Source organism: Muscardinus avellanarius (genome assembly GCF_963383645.1).
Source record: "Muscardinus avellanarius genome assembly, chromosome: 1".
NCBI classification, from domain to species: domain Eukaryota; kingdom Metazoa; phylum Chordata; class Mammalia; order Rodentia; family Gliridae; genus Muscardinus; species Muscardinus avellanarius.
Window position 1 is genome coordinate 223,523,036 of NC_137786.1, and position 15,775 is coordinate 223,538,810.

The 15,775-nt window shown below is 37.1% G+C and overlaps 2 protein-coding genes across 2 annotated transcripts; both read left to right on the plus strand.

Moving 5' to 3' along the window:
- Positions 1 to 2,122: 2,122 nt before the first annotated feature.
- On the plus strand, positions 2,123 to 3,043 carry LOC308265767 (olfactory receptor 5AK2-like; the record flags this gene model as incomplete). The annotated part of the gene is made up of 1 exon (XM_080699634.1): positions 2,123 to 3,043. The coding sequence occupies one exon, from the start codon at positions 2,123 to 2,125 to the stop codon at positions 3,041 to 3,043; it is 921 nt and encodes a 306-aa protein (XP_080555760.1).
- An 11,396-nt stretch (positions 3,044 to 14,439) lies between these two features.
- LOC308264613 (olfactory receptor 5AK2-like) lies at positions 14,440 to 15,360 on the plus strand (the record flags this gene model as incomplete). Its single annotated transcript, XM_080697966.1, has 1 exon — positions 14,440 to 15,360. One exon carries the CDS (start codon positions 14,440 to 14,442, stop codon positions 15,358 to 15,360), a length of 921 nt encoding a protein of 306 aa, XP_080554092.1.
- Between the last annotated feature and the right edge of the window lie 415 nt (positions 15,361 to 15,775).

The following is a 15,775-nucleotide window of genomic DNA, read 5'->3' on the forward strand; positions in this document are numbered from 1 at the left end:
GGGGAGTATAGCTCAGAGGTAGAAAGCCTCTGGGTTCCACCCCCAGTACCACCAAAAAAAATTAATAATAATAATAATAATAATTAATAATAATAATAATGAGAAGACACAAAATACCATATCATGTATCAGATTATATCTGTGGCACAAAGTATGATGATTCAACAAATGTTGTGTACCAGCAACCCAATACAGAAAGAAAAACGATTTGTACCACAGCATTTGATTCTCCAAGGAAAATGAACCTGAGAAAGGAATGGAGAGAAGGGAGGTATGTTGAAGGGAAATGCACCAAGAGCTATGCCCATGCTGATGTACTTTTAGCACATCAAACTTCACTATGATGTATAATTGCAATGCAATAATAAAATAATCTTAAGAAGAACATGAAGCATAATACAAAAATGCCAATAATTATTTCAGATTTAATTATTTCTGGTGTGTATATGACAAAATAGATAATGTTAATCAAGTACAGAATGTGAGAATGTTTGTCAAGTCAACAACTTAGGAGCAATTCAAAAATAGGATAAATAAAAGGTACCTATATGCCAGGCATGGGGGCACACACTTGTAATCCCAGTACTTGGGAGGCTGAAACAGGAAGGTGGCAGGTTCGAGGGCAACCTCAGCTACTTAGTGAGGCCCTCTGCAACTTAGTGAGATCCTGTTTCAAAATAAAGAATAAGGAATGGGGGTGGGGTGTAGCTCAGAGGAAGAATGCCCCTGATTTCAATCTCTAGTACCAAAAAAGAAAAAAAAACAGTATCTATAAATCAATTTAGTAGAAACATTTGGTGAACAATATAACCAAGCATTCACTGAAAAGTAGACACTAGAATTTATTTATTTATTTTTGTGGCACTGGGATTGAACTCATGGCCATTTTACCTCTGAGCTATATATACTCTCAGCTCTATTTTATTTTTGGATTTGAAACAGGATCTCACTAAATTTCTGAAAGTCTCGCTACCTTGCTGAGGCTGTCCTCAAACCTATGATCCTCCTTTCTGAGCCTTCCAAGTCTGGGATTATAGGTTTATGCCACCACATCCAGCATAATACTAAAATTCTAAGAATATTAAATATTTTGGTAGTTAGAGTAAAATATAAAAGTATAATATCACTGGTCACTTCTTTTCTTGGGCAAACTATATGAGAAAATCATCAATGTCACAAAGAAGGAAAGGTATGGAAACCCTGTGCATAGTGAGTAGCAATATACATTGGTGTATTCGTTGTGGAAAGTGGACTAGTAATACTTATTCGAGTTAAATGTGTGCAGCAGAGCCTCAAGCTCAGTGATTCTTTTCCTGGAAATATATCTTTGGAAAGATTTTCCAACCGAGTTATTTTCAGTACAGACAGGGTGTAGGCCATCTTCTGTTCATCCGTAGGAGAAAACATGGGCAAATGGTGCATGCTGAACAGCAGAGAGCACACCTGCTCAGGTGTGGTCCAGGGACCAGCATCAAACTGTAAAGTCCCTTACCAATCCATGATGAGAGAAGTACAGGAAGTGATGTTGCACATTTAAAAGTTTTGAAGAATTTTGAGCAATGATCTCATTGCTTTTCATGGCCTAAAATGCATTGAATCTTCTAAAGGGGGAACACTTCTACAGAAGACTGTAGATGACCATGAGTCCTTGGTACTCAAAGCAGAGTTGGTAGCATCAAATGAGAATGTGGAAAGAAGCTAAACCAAGATTATATGGAACTCTATGGGTAGGTTAAGGTTTTCAGATACAATAATTAGTATTTGGGTAAATGGTATTTTAATTGAAATATAGAGGGCATCAGAAAAGAAAATGTAAGCAAATAAAGTAACCATACTTTATATTCTTTAATTGATATATTTATGAAATGACAATCACCAGCTGAGAACACAGCTACTGTTCAGTGGCAGCCTCTCCAAAGCATAGATGAAATTACCTAAGTTGATCACAAAGGTTCAGCCTTTAAGTTCAAGTCAGTACTGACATAGAGAATGGGCTCTGAACCCACTGTAAAATCAGACTTTATATCATTTCCAAATCTATAATTAAAGGATCACAATGGCCTTATTTGTTCTACCACTGTTTCTTCAAAACTTTTTAGCTGATATTTAATCTTTACTAACCATGGAACAAAATAATGGCACGGAAGTGACTGAATTCATTCTCCTGGGATTTGTTGGTCAACACAAGTTTTGGCGTGTCCTCTTCACGGTATTTCTGCTGATCTACGCTGCCACCATAGTAGGCAACATCGGGATGATCCTCCTCATCCAGATAAACTCCTCCCTTCACACACCTATGTATTTTTTCCTCCAACATTTGGCTTTTGTTGATCTCGGTTATGCCTCTGCCATCACTCCAAAGATGTTGCAGAATTTTGTGGGCACAAAACACTCCATCTCCTTCATGGGATGTATGGTGCAACTATTAGTCTACGGAACTTTTGTAACCAGTGACTGCTACATCCTGGCTGCCATGGCCGTGGACCGCTATGTAGCCATCTGTAACCCACTGCGCTATCTAGTTGTCATGTCCCAGAGACTCTGCATTCTGCTGCTGGTGGGCTCCTATGTCATGGGTTTCCTGAATGCCTCTGTAAACACAGCTTTTACTTTCTCCTTGAACTTTTGCAGATCCAATGCCATTAATCACTTCTTTTGTGATGCTCCTCCCATCCTTTCCCTATCCTGTTCCAATATTGACTTCAACATCATGCTACTCACTGTCTTTGTGGGCTTCAACTTGACCTTCACTGTGGCAGTCGTCATCTTTTCCTACATCTATATCCTGGCAGCCATCCTGAGGATGTCTTCTGCTGCAGGGAGGAAAAAGGCCTTCTCCACATGTGCCTCTCACCTGACAGCTGTCACTGTGTTCTATGGGACACTCTCTTATATGTATGTACTTCACGGGTCTCCAGAGCAGGAAAAAGTGGCATCTGTGTTTTATGGTATTATGATTCCCATGTTAAACCCCCTCATCTACAGCCTGAGAAACCAGGATGTGATAGAAGCCTTAAAACGCATAGGAAAGAAGTGCTTCTAGTTTGAAACATGATTTCTATGTCAATATGGTTCCAACAAGACTGTCTTCTTAACTCCAGAAAATGTGGCAAGCATTTGCGAGATTCAAAACCACTTCTTAATTTTTAATGTCATTCTGAAAGACATTTTAAAAACATGTTAATTGATTAAACAAATAAGTATTTTTTGCAGTGCTGGGGGTTGAATCCAGGACCTAGCACATACTAGGCAAGTGATCTATAATGCAGCCCAAATAAAGGAACTTCTAATTAATGTGTTTCTTAGAAAAAAGGCATATTAAAAGATGTGCTTGATATTGCTTTTGTACATTTCAATGATCCTCTTTTGAAATATCTGCCATTTCAAAAAATTAAAGATAATATAATTACAGTTGTATAACTATGTTTATCAATTCTATCAACTACACTATAAAGACTCATAAAGAAAAATCACATTCGGTCTTCTTTTAAGAAGTACTCTCTTCTTCTTTTTTAGTCTTCTCTTGAGAATAGAAATGACTTATGTTTTTCACTCTATTTTTATTGTAAAGTAACATTTCAAATGTCACTTCCTAAGATAATATGTTCAAAACAGAAATGTAGGAGAGAAAGGGCAATAAAGTATACTCTCAAGGATGCTGGGGCCCTAAGGACCGGTATTCACTCTTTATCTCCTGTTCTCCCAACAAATTAGGAAATTGACCTGGTACATACCAGCTTTGTAAGTACAACTTGGATCTCCACCTACATACCCTGAAAGATCTATGTCTTATAAAAACAAAATCCAAGGCAGGGCAGACTTATTTACTCAGAATTAATGCTTTATATCTCTCAATCTCAAAAAGAGAAGAGAAAAGCATGTGTCTAGGCTTAAGTCTAGAAAAGGAGTTTGGGCTCAGAGCCTAGTATTACCACTTGAAGGGAAAGGTTTAAGCATATACCCATCCAATGGACAGGAGATATAAACAGAAAGGCTTGAAGCCCTTGTTTCAATTCTTCTACTATGTCTCTGTAGTCATTTAAACCATCAGGAAGAGTTAGTGAGATGATCAACAGGATAGAGTTTATTACCTTTACAAGGGTCTCTAGAATCTCTACTGAGACAGACCAATGGGATATCCAGTCAATCACAGCATAACAAATAACATAACAACATAACATAATGTAACATAACATAACATAGGAACCCAGATAGCATCTGTCCATGGAACAGGGTGTATTACAGAAGAGGACTTTCAAAATTATGAAACTCTGATCTTACGTATTTAGTGATATCCTGCCCATCCTCCTCCCTGTTGAGAGAAATCTTAATTCTACTCTAAAATGTTAATCTTATTTAGAAATAAAGGATAAGTTTTATTATGACTACTTTGGACCATCCCCAGGGAGGGAGCTATCTCTAAGTTTTACTATCTGAATATATTTCCTGGTACAAATATTCTTAAGTGTAAAGGCTATAAATGCTTCTGCCCAGAGGAGCTGGACAGTACAGAATTGTGAAATATTCATAAATAATTCATGTTCTAAATAAGAGCTATTTGATATTCATAAAGTTAAAATAAAGCAAATAAATGGCTAAAGTAACCCCCGAATAGTAATAGCAAATTCACCTTCTGAGCTCGTGACAGACCAAGTTGAGAAAAAAATTGCTTAAGTTATATTTGACATAATAAAATTAATTAAATTCATATGTGCCAGGGTCCAGCCCTAGCAGAGTTGGGGTTCATGTGAAGGTGAGGGGTAAAAACCGAGGCCGATGAGAGAAGACGACACATGATTCAGATTCAATCTTCTCCATTTTATTCAGGATTTGTTACAACTTTTATACTTTATTTTTTGGCAGAAAAGCAAGAGCATAGTCATGCAAGCAGGATTGCCAAGGACAGTAAAAATTATTTTCCATAAAGTTTAGGGCAAGGGTGCTGGACATAGTATATTTTGTCTCACTTCACAAGGCTGTCTCAAACTTAATTGTATACAGTGGCTCTAACTAAGGTCAGTTTGAACTTAATATTTGGCCCAATATCTTCATCCTTGAGAAGATATCTTTGCTGCCTGAGTCTCTCACAAGCCACTCCCCGTCAGTTTTAGTTATAAAGTTTATACATAAAATTCCAATTATACATATTAATCCAAATAATCCTAAAATAATTTTTTTGAAGAAAGAAATGCCAGACATACTTCATGGGGGATCTACGCTGTTGCGGATCCCCTGATCGAGCTTTCTCAAGATCTGCATGAAATTGCTGTGGCACATATGTAGGAATTTTATATCAGCCATTTAAAAATACTGATCAATACCTAGGTAGGGCCAAAAAAAATTATTTTACTTTGCTTCTGCAACACTGCTTCTGTTTTGCTTCTGCAACACTTTCTCAGTAGGAAAGAGCCACAAAGGGATTCTCATAGGGTACACACTTAGCTGAATGAACCCAAGTATGAATTAGAGAAACCGATAATCTCTTTAGAAGTTCTAGAAATTTAAAAATCACTCAAGCTACCATTTGGCTAAAGATTAAATTTTTAAAAATTGTAAACATCTATAAAATCCAATTTTGAAAACCATTTCAAGAGATTAGAAGACAATTTTAAGGTTAGAAGAAAATTATTTTATTTTTTCTTAATGATAAATACTTTAAGTGATAAAATTGTTAAATAGGACTTCCGGAAAGATGGCGACCGAGAAAAGCGGGGCTTAAGAGCTCCGCTAACAACAAATCTCCATTACCACAAAATCAGTGCCTTTCATAGCCAGAAAACACCATCACCAGTGAAACAAAAAATCACCAGGCTCCAGAGAGAAAGCGGACTGAGAACAGAGCCACAGAGGAGATACACCGGCCTCACGCCCGAGGACGCGGCAGACGCGGCAGCAGCGCCATACTGCCGGAGGCACCGGCGAATTCACGGGACGGCTACAGCAAGCCGAGGTGAGCCACTGCGGAACAGCCAGGCGGGATTTCTCCGCGCAGAGAGCATCTAAAGCTCCCAGTGGCCGAGCTCAGCACACGCTGCAGGGATTCAGAGTAGAAATCAAAATTAAGAAGAAAAACGCCAGCTCCATAGCCGAGGGCGTAGCAGCAGCACCATATTGCCACCGGCAGCAGCAGCAGCGAATTCACCGAGGCCAGTACAGCCACATCTGCGTACTCAAGAACAGTGAGTCAAATTGCGGGCCACAGAGGAGAAATCCCAGTACTGTACTCCCTGGGACTTGACCCAGTGGGGGAGGGGCGGTGGCAGAGATATCACACCATAGGAGAACGTGCAACCTGGCACCCCCCACAGTCTAAAGCAGCCTCTATGGACTCTCTGGGTTGGAGACTCTGTGATACAACCCAGTAAAGGAGTAGTGGGGTCTGAGATACTACAGACTCGAGATCCAGAACACCTTAAGGGAAGTCATAGTGACCCAAGGGAAGAACCCAGAGAAGGCACAAACATCCGAAATCATGGGAAAGAGGAATAATACTGGAGCAATTAATGCCCACAACCCCACAACATCAGAACCCGATAAAACAGATAATCAGAGATTTCTAGAAGATCAAATCAGGAAAATAACTGTAGAAATAATAGAGGTGCTTCGAAAAGAACTCAGAGAGAGCCAAAAAGAGATAAAGGATGCAATTAATGAAGTAAAGGCCTCAATTCAAAGCACAAACAACCGATTAGAACACATGGAGAACAGAATCTCGCTCTTAGAAGATGAGCAATCCAAAAATGAACGCATAGTTTCTAATCTAGGAAAAAATATCCGACAGCAGGAATCTGATATTGAAGAAATATTGGCCCATTTTAAGAGAGCTAACCTAAGAATCATTGGAATAGAGGAGGGAAAAGAAAGTGAAACCAAAGGGATCAACAATCTCTTCAAGGAAGTAATAGCAGAAAATTTTCCAAACATAGAGCAAGAGGTTGATACAAAGGTCCAGGAAACTTATAGAACTCCCTTTAGACAGGATCGGAGAAGAGGATCCCCACGCCACATAATTGTCAAAATGACCAATGTGGAAGCCAAACAGAGAATCTTAAAGGCAACAAAAACAAAGGGCCAAGTGACATTCAGAGGCAAACCAATTAGAATCACTCCAGACTTCCCAAACCAAGTCATGAGAGCCAGAAGGGCTTGGAGTAACATATTCCAAACTCTGAAAGAAAACAACTTCCAGCCAAAAATTTCCTACCCAGCAAAACTTTCTATCAAATTAGATGGAGAAATAAGAAGCTTCCATGACAAACAGAAACTGAAGGAATTTATGTCTTCAAAACCAGCACTAGAGAAAATACTCAAAGAGATTAACTACAAAGAAGAAATAGGTAACACACACCAGAACCAGAGAAACAAGAGTTTCCATCCAACAGACAATTAAGATTGGTTATCTGTGGAGATTCATTATTTATGTTAGTCTTTTACCTATCTCTAAATGGTATTGTTTGCCTTTATTATTGTTAATTTTTAGGATTTCTAGTTGGAATATTAATATACCTTCAGATATAGCAATTGGAAATATTTTATCCCATTCTATTAGTAACTGTTAACTCTGTTTACATTGTCTTTGGATATACAATTTTATTTATTTTTTTATTTTTTAGGGAGTCTGTATACTCCTCTGTTGCCTGTGTCATTGAAATCATAACCAAGAAATCACTGCCAATTTCAATGTTGTGAGGTTTTATGACCCAGATTTTCTCCTAAAAGGTTATAGTCTTAAGATTTGTATTTAGGTCTATTATCTATTTTGAGTTAATATTTGTATATGGGATTAGGTAAGGGTCCAATTTTATTCTTTTCCATGTAATTATTATTTTTTAACAATATTTAGTTAAAAGATTATCATTTCCACCACCAAATGTTCGTGGAAACCTTGTCAAAAATAACTTGACAATATAGGGAAGAATTTAGCTCTAGGCTTTTATTTAACTCCAATGGTTTATATATCTGCCTTTAGAATAGTACTACACTGTTTCAATTATTGTAGCTTTATATGGTTTGAAATCAGAAAATATATATCTTCTAGCTTTGTTCTTTTTCAAGATCGTTTTGGGTACCTAGACTCCATATTCCATACTAGGATAGATTTTTTTCTGAAAAATAAATATATAAATATATGATAGTTTCACCTAAAAAATAGAAAAAAAATATTCTCTGTTAAGAAAGAAAGTAAAAAGAAATATTGAAATGTTATCTTTAAGTCATCAAAAGCTTGGTATCAGACAAATGAAACTGTTATGTGAGATTATCATTTTTAATTTTAGATAAATTGCCATAATACTAGATGTCAACTACTAAGCCAAGCATGGGAGGGAGGGATAGGGAGAGAATGGGGTGGGGATTGGGTGGGGGCTGACTGGGAAAGTGTGCATGTATGTCTACAAAAGTATGTATCCTACTATGATGTATGAATACAGTGCACCAATAAAAATAATTGTTAAATATAAGGTTTCATTCTCTGAAGCAAAAAAATGAAAATTAATTTTTTATCACTTGCTATTTTATAAAGAAAAATAAGTGAGTGAAGAGAATTTAATAAGCCAGTCACAAAAAGCTGAATACTGTATTCTTCTCTCACTTATTCATGCCACCTAAAGTAGTTGAACCAAGAAGGAGAAAGAACTGGTTTCCAGGGACTGGGAAAGTAGGTAATGGAGAGGTGATGGGCAAGTAGTGCACAGCTTTAGTTACACAGGATAAATGAGTTTTTGGAGATCTATACTGTATAGTGGTTGTTGTGAACAGTATTATATTATATACCTAATGTTTGCTAAGAGACTAGATCATATGTTAAAAATTCTTACCTTAAGATAATACTAATAACAATAGGGGTCAAGAAGAAAGCTTTGGGAGGTAATGGACATGTTTATGGCCCCAATGGTGACAGTGACTTTATGGGTGTGTGCTGATCCTAAACTCATTGAGATCTATATATTTACTATGTTTAATTATTTTACATGTTAATCATACCTCAATAAAGTGATTCCAAAATACTATGAGACAAACAAAATTGTGTGACTCAAAATCATGGAGGGATAGGAAAATCAATACCACAGATATGAAAAGTCTAACAATGGGTCCAAATATTCAAGAGGATTTATTATGTGATACTGGTGACACTGCAGTCCTGGGACATAGGTAGATATTGCAACAAATAGTTTTGAGTTATGCATGGTAGCTTTCACTTTTCTTCTGTGTTGTTAAGTTTATACGCACAGTTTGTTTATGGTATTCTCTTATCCTTCTTTTGATTGGTGTCTAGTGGATCTGAAGTAATCTGGCCTGTTGTATTCATGCTTCAAGAATTTTTATCTTCTCTTTTTTCTTTGTCCCACCTACTAGAACCATTTAGATTTTATTGCTCTTTTCAAAAAAAATATTCATATGCTTCATTAATTATTTTTTTCTTTAGTTTATCTCTTTTAAATTTTTCATTGATTTCTACTCTCACCTTTGTTTTCTTTTCCTTCTGTTGGTGTTCTTTTTTTAGTGTATTGAGGTGGGAGCACAGATAACTGAGCTGAAACTTTTTCTTGTTTCTAATGTCAGTAGTGGAAATTGTGCATTTCCCTGTCCACACTATCTTATCTATATTTTTAACTTATCATGTATTACATTTTCATTCAGCTTGATATTTTCTTAATTTTACTTTAGATTTCCTTATTGATCCATATTTTATTTAGAAATAAGTTACATATTTTGCAAGTTTAAGGAGCATTTTCTATTTTCTTGTCAACAAAGAAATAAAAAGGAAAAAATTTTAAACTTCAATATATTAATCAATTTATATCATGTGCATGTGCAAATAACGTCACAGCCAAATCCACTATTCTGTAGAATTGATATGCACCCATATAAAACACTTGAGACAAATGAAAGTGGAAACACAGCACAGGACACTAGTGAGGTCCAGCAAAGCAGTGTTGGAGGAAAGTGTGCATTCCCACCAGCAATGAACAAAAGGGCAAATTCCCCACATCCCTGCCAATGCTGACCACATGCCGTTTGAAATACATAACTGTAGTAGGAGTATGTGGTATATCATTGTGGTTTTTATTTGCATATGACTAATGATAGTGAGCATCTTTTTTAATGCTGATTACTCATTTGCATATCATCTTGGAAGGAAATGCCTATTTAGATCCTCTGCCCTCTTTAGATTATTTGCCTGTTACTGTTGAATTTTCAGTGTTCTTCACATTCTGTAGGCACTAGATCCTTACTGTTGTATTATACAATATGCTTAAACAGTAGCATCGTGTGTGTGTGTGTGTGTGTGTGTGTGTGTGTGTGTGTGTGTGTGTTACTGGGTATTGAACCAGAGGCATTATAATTCCAAGCTACACACTCAGCCCTACTTTTATTTACTTTTGAAGGAGGGCCTCACTAAGTAGCTGAGGCTGGCCACAAACCTAAGGTCCCCCTGTCTCAGCCTCCCAAGTACTGGGATTGCAAGTGTGCACCACCACACCTGCCTAAACAGTAGCATCTTTAATGTCACGCTAGAGGGAATAATTTGTTTTTCAGAAAGCTATAAGTATTGTTAATTGTGGTGACAAGGATAATTAACTAGGTCTAAATACAGATCCTTACACATTAAAAAAAATGCTTGACTTCATTATAACAAGAAAAAGAAGGATCTTTTCTGACAAGACAACTCTGGAAAAAAAGAGGCAGTAAGTTCCTAATGACATAACACACACACACACACACACACACACACACACACACACACACACATTCTCCTTAGAAAGCTTAAATTTTTTTTAAACATAAAATAACTAGTGAATGTTGTTTATCCCAGTTCCATCTCGGGCCCTAGAATCTCAGATCTCAAGGGAGCCGATATTAATCCCTTAGGGCTCAACTATAAACTCCTAGTGGGGAATAACAAAACAGAGAGAAACGTGGGTGGGTATCAGCCTGTGCCAGTTACGGAAAGAGAATCTGGAAGCAACTGCAGTGTAAGTAAAGCAAAGCAAACCCCATTTTCTAACAGTCAGCTGTGCATCACGGCAGGGTGTGGACTCACTTCATGGGTGGTGAAGTAAAAGAAGTAGGGTAAGAATGTGAACCGTGCTGGGGGTTTAGAGCATACGAATGGAAAATGATTGAGTCCATGGTTGGGCATAAGATTCCCTTAATGCATCATTTCTATATGTTATTATGGCAGATGTTAAGTGCCCTCTCCACAGTGGCCCTGTGCCAGACACATTTACATAAATCAGCTCATCATTGTTATCCTGCCAGAATTCTAGTGCAAGGGGACCCTGACCTATTCTAGCTGCCTCTGACTAGTGCTTGAGTGTACTGCATGAAAGCCCGAGTGGCCCGAACTCCATCTCTGTTACTGCAAACTTACCAGAGAAGGCAATACACACACTTGCTGGGCCTTACCACTCACTAAATGTAGACTTGAATTGTTTCTTGTTCCATTACTACAGTCATAGAAATAAAACAGAGGCCACATGCACAGCAAGCATGTTGGGTGTATTTACACCACTGCCAGTGCATTTTTCAATATGCTTGAATTGGTGCATGATAGCCTCACATCATAATGTATATTATGTTGACAGTGACATACCTGCACACAGCACCGGGTGGGCCCTGCCTCCTCATTTCCTCCCCTTCTCAATACAGAGTACTGAGACCCTGTTTCAAAAACAAAAAAATAAAATGGCTGGTAGTTGGAAGTAGAACACCCCAGGGGTCAATCCCCAATACCAAAAGTGTAATGATGATAAAAATTAAATATACCTGACTAAATTACCAGTCAGTATCCAGTCTTTTTCATAAAAATGATATTAATTATTTTACTATAGTTAATTTTTGTTGCTGTACCACTTGCACTTTTATATTTTCTTTAGATTTTATCTGCATATATAAGTCATAAATATTCTGCTCTTCTAGTCTCAAAAGCTTTAAATTTTAAATCTTTATTCAACTTGCAATTGATTTTGTAAAATGGAAAGTAGGAATACAGTATTATTTCTTCATAGGTATAAACATTTATAGCACCACAGTATATTACACCATTACTCACGGCTCTACACACTTGTTTTCATATACCAAGTTTCCATAAACTAATGGTTCTGGTTATTGTTTCATTTTCTCAGTATCATTGATAGATTAGTCTACCTTCAAGCTTATACCAGCCTGTCTTTGTTATTGTTGCTTTATAATGACTTCTGAGGTCTGTTAGGACAAGTTCTTGCCTTTTTTTCTCCTTCAAAATTATATTAGCTGTTCTTGGCTCTTATCTCTTCCCTATAAAATTTAAATAGGTTTTTCAGGTATAGATAAAATTCTCTTAAGCATTTGCTTGGAGTTACATTGAATTTATGGGTCAATAAGAAGAGGAATGTAATGTTCACAATATTGAGTTCTTACCCATGATCCAGATCTGTGGCTTGATTTTCTTCAAGCTTCTACAAAGTTTTATTTTTTTCAATAAAAATCATAAACATTCTCCATTATATTTGCTGGATTTTGTTGCTTGCTCTCGGTGCCAGGGATGGAATCCAGATCTAGCCAAGCACTCTACCCCTAAGTCACATTTCTACTCCAAATTTTTTAAATAAAATGTTTCTGTTCTTAGTAAACAGAAATCCAATTTGGTTTTTTTTATATTAGCTAATACCAAGTGACTTTACTGCCGTCACTAAAAATTTATCTGACAATTCTCTAAGGTTTTCTATGGAGACTATTAGATGATTCACAAATAAAAGTAGCTGTTATTCTTCTTTTATAATCATAGTACTGTTCACTTATTTGCATTTCCTGTTGCTCTGACTAGCCCTTCTAAAGAATACTAAACAGGTGCTATGAAAACAGGCATCTTCCTCTCACTCCTTTGTTTACAAGTGTGGCTTCTCATGATTTCCTAGTAATGATGAAATTTGCAGAAAAGTAGAATGCTAAAATTCTAATAATATTAGACAATGGTAAAATTAATTTATAGCTAGAGGGGAAAAAGCAATTAAAAATGAGATGAGAGAAAGGTATCAAGTAAGTCACTTGTTGCTGGTCAACATGGTAATAAACAGGCACATCCCTTTAGTATGGTAGTAATGACTGGCCATGTCCTTTCGGTATTGTAGGAAGGCAGGAACATGGGGTTCAGCAGACTGAATACCCATATTTTCGTGACCAAAAAGAAAAATAAAGCAGTGTTCTTCAGGAAGTAAAGACATGGAAGCCCTAACATACAATTAATAGTAGTATAAAAACCAGTGTAATCTGAGCATGGTGAGACACGCTTGTAATCTCAACATTTGGGAAGCTGAGACAGGAGGTTCTGGGTTCACAGCTAGCCTCCACTACTTAGAGAGGTCCTTTGCTACTCAGTGAGACCCTGTTTCAAAATAAAGAATAAAATATAGGGCTGGGGGTGTAGCTCAGAGGTAGAATGTCCCTGGGTTCCATCCCCATTACTGAAAAAAAAAAACTATCAATTATGGAAAGTGATCTGATGATACTTAGTCAAATTTAAATGTGAACATATTACCCTCAAATTCAGCAATTTATCTCTGAGAATGTGCCCCAGAAAAATTGTTACAGTGAGCTACTTGTATTAGAGACAAGTTTCAGGCAATCTAGTATCCATCACTAAAATGACAATTATGAAGGATAGACACTATTAGGGAATATCTACTTAAAGTGTGGACCAGCATCAGACTCAGACTATGTGTTACTCCTTTATGATTCGCTAAGTATGGAAGTGAAATTTAGCATTTAAAATTATGATTGAATTTTAACTATGCTGAAATATTTATTGCTTCTTATAAAAATATTGATCCATAGTAGATTGAAAATTAAAAAAAATAAACAATTGACATAGTCGGATGAACACTTTCATAGAGAATTCTACCTGACCGTGAGTCACTATGGCCAGGGCAGAGTTAGTAAGAGGGCAAAAGGTTAAATAAAAAATACATAGATAAATTGAAATGAGATCCTATAGAATCCAGGGATGATGGTTCATGCCTGTAATCCACACATGACAGAGGTCAAGACAGAAGCATCTCAGACTTGAGGCCAGCCTCAGCAATTTAGCAAAACCCTCTTTCAAAAAAAATAATAAGATAGGTAAAATGCCACTGAGTTCAATCACCATTACCACAAAAGATTCATAAAGAAACCTTAAAGAGAAGTTAACATTTTCAGATATAAAGTTAATATTTAAGTAAATTGCAGTATTTCAATTAAAAAATAAAGAGAATAATCAAAGTATGCTTTATATTCTTGTTAATAGGTACTTATAAAATGTCAGTTTGTCCCCTGAGAACAAAGATACCATTTTTTCTGCCTGATTATGAAAACAAATATTATTTCCAATGCTGGAATAAGGGAAAGGATTGTGATCATCTGACTTTTCCTACTCTTCTTTCTTTGCCTCTTTCCAGCCGACTTTTATCTACACTAGCCATGAAGCAAAATAATGGCACTGAAGTGACCGAATTTATTCTCCTGGGATTTGCAGGCCAACACAAGTCTTGGCACATCCTCTTCACAGTATTTCTAGTCATCTATGTGGTCACACTGGTGGGCAACTTCGGGATGATCCTCCTCATCAAGATTGATTCCTGCCTTCACACACCGATGTACTTTTTCCTCCAACACTTAGCGTTTATCGATCTCTGTTACACTTCTGCTATCACTCCTAATATGTTGAAAAACTTCATAGGGACAAAACACTCCATCTCCTTCATGGGATGTATGGTACAGTTACTAGTCTACGGTGCTTTTGCAACCACTGACTGCTACATCCTGGCTGCCATGGCCGTGGACCGCTATGTAGCCATCTGTAACCCACTTCGCTATTCAGTGATCATGTCCCAGAGACTCTGCTTTCTGCTGCTGGTGGGCTCCTATGTCATGGGTTTCCTGAATGCCTCTGTAAACACAGCTTTTACTTTCTCCTTGAACTTTTGCAGATCCAATGCCATTAATCACTTCTTTTGTGATGCTCCTCCCATCCTTGCCCTATCCTGTTCCAATATTGACTTCAACATCATGCTACTCACTGTCTTCGTGGGCTTCAACTTGACCTTCACTGTGACAGTCGTCATCTTTTCCTACATCTATATCCTGGCAGCCATCCTGAGGATGTCATCTGCTGCAGGGAGGAAAAAGGCCTTCTCCACATGTGCCTCCCACCTGACAGCGGTCACCGTGTTCTATGGGACACTCTCTTACATGTATGTACTTCACGGGTCTCCAGAGCAGGAAAAAGTGGCATCTGTGTTTTATGGCATAATTATTCCCATGTTAAACCCTTTGATCTATAGCCTGAGAAATAAAGATGTGCTAGAAGCTCTAAAAAAGATAGGGAATAAATGCTTATAATTTGAACCTTAATTTATAACTCAGCCTGGTTTATCAAGCAAACCAACAGTGCTCTCTTGTCTCTCAACCTGGGAATATATGGCAAGTGCTTGTGAGACACAAAGACATTACTTAATCAGATCAATAGCATTTGAAAGGTATAGAGAAATATCTCAAGTCTCAAGTGATTAAGTAAGTTAACTTTCAACTTCTAATGTATGTGTGTTGTTTATTATTTATTTACTATTTGTTTATACTGGAGGTCGAACCTAGAGGCATTCTACCTCTGAGTTACACCCCCAGCCCCGTTTTTTTTGTTTTTTGTTTTTTTTGTTTTTTTTGAAACAGAATCTTTCTAAGTTGCTGAGGATGGTTTAAACCTGTGATCCTCCTATCTCAGCCTCATAAGTACTGGGATTACAAGTGGATACCACCA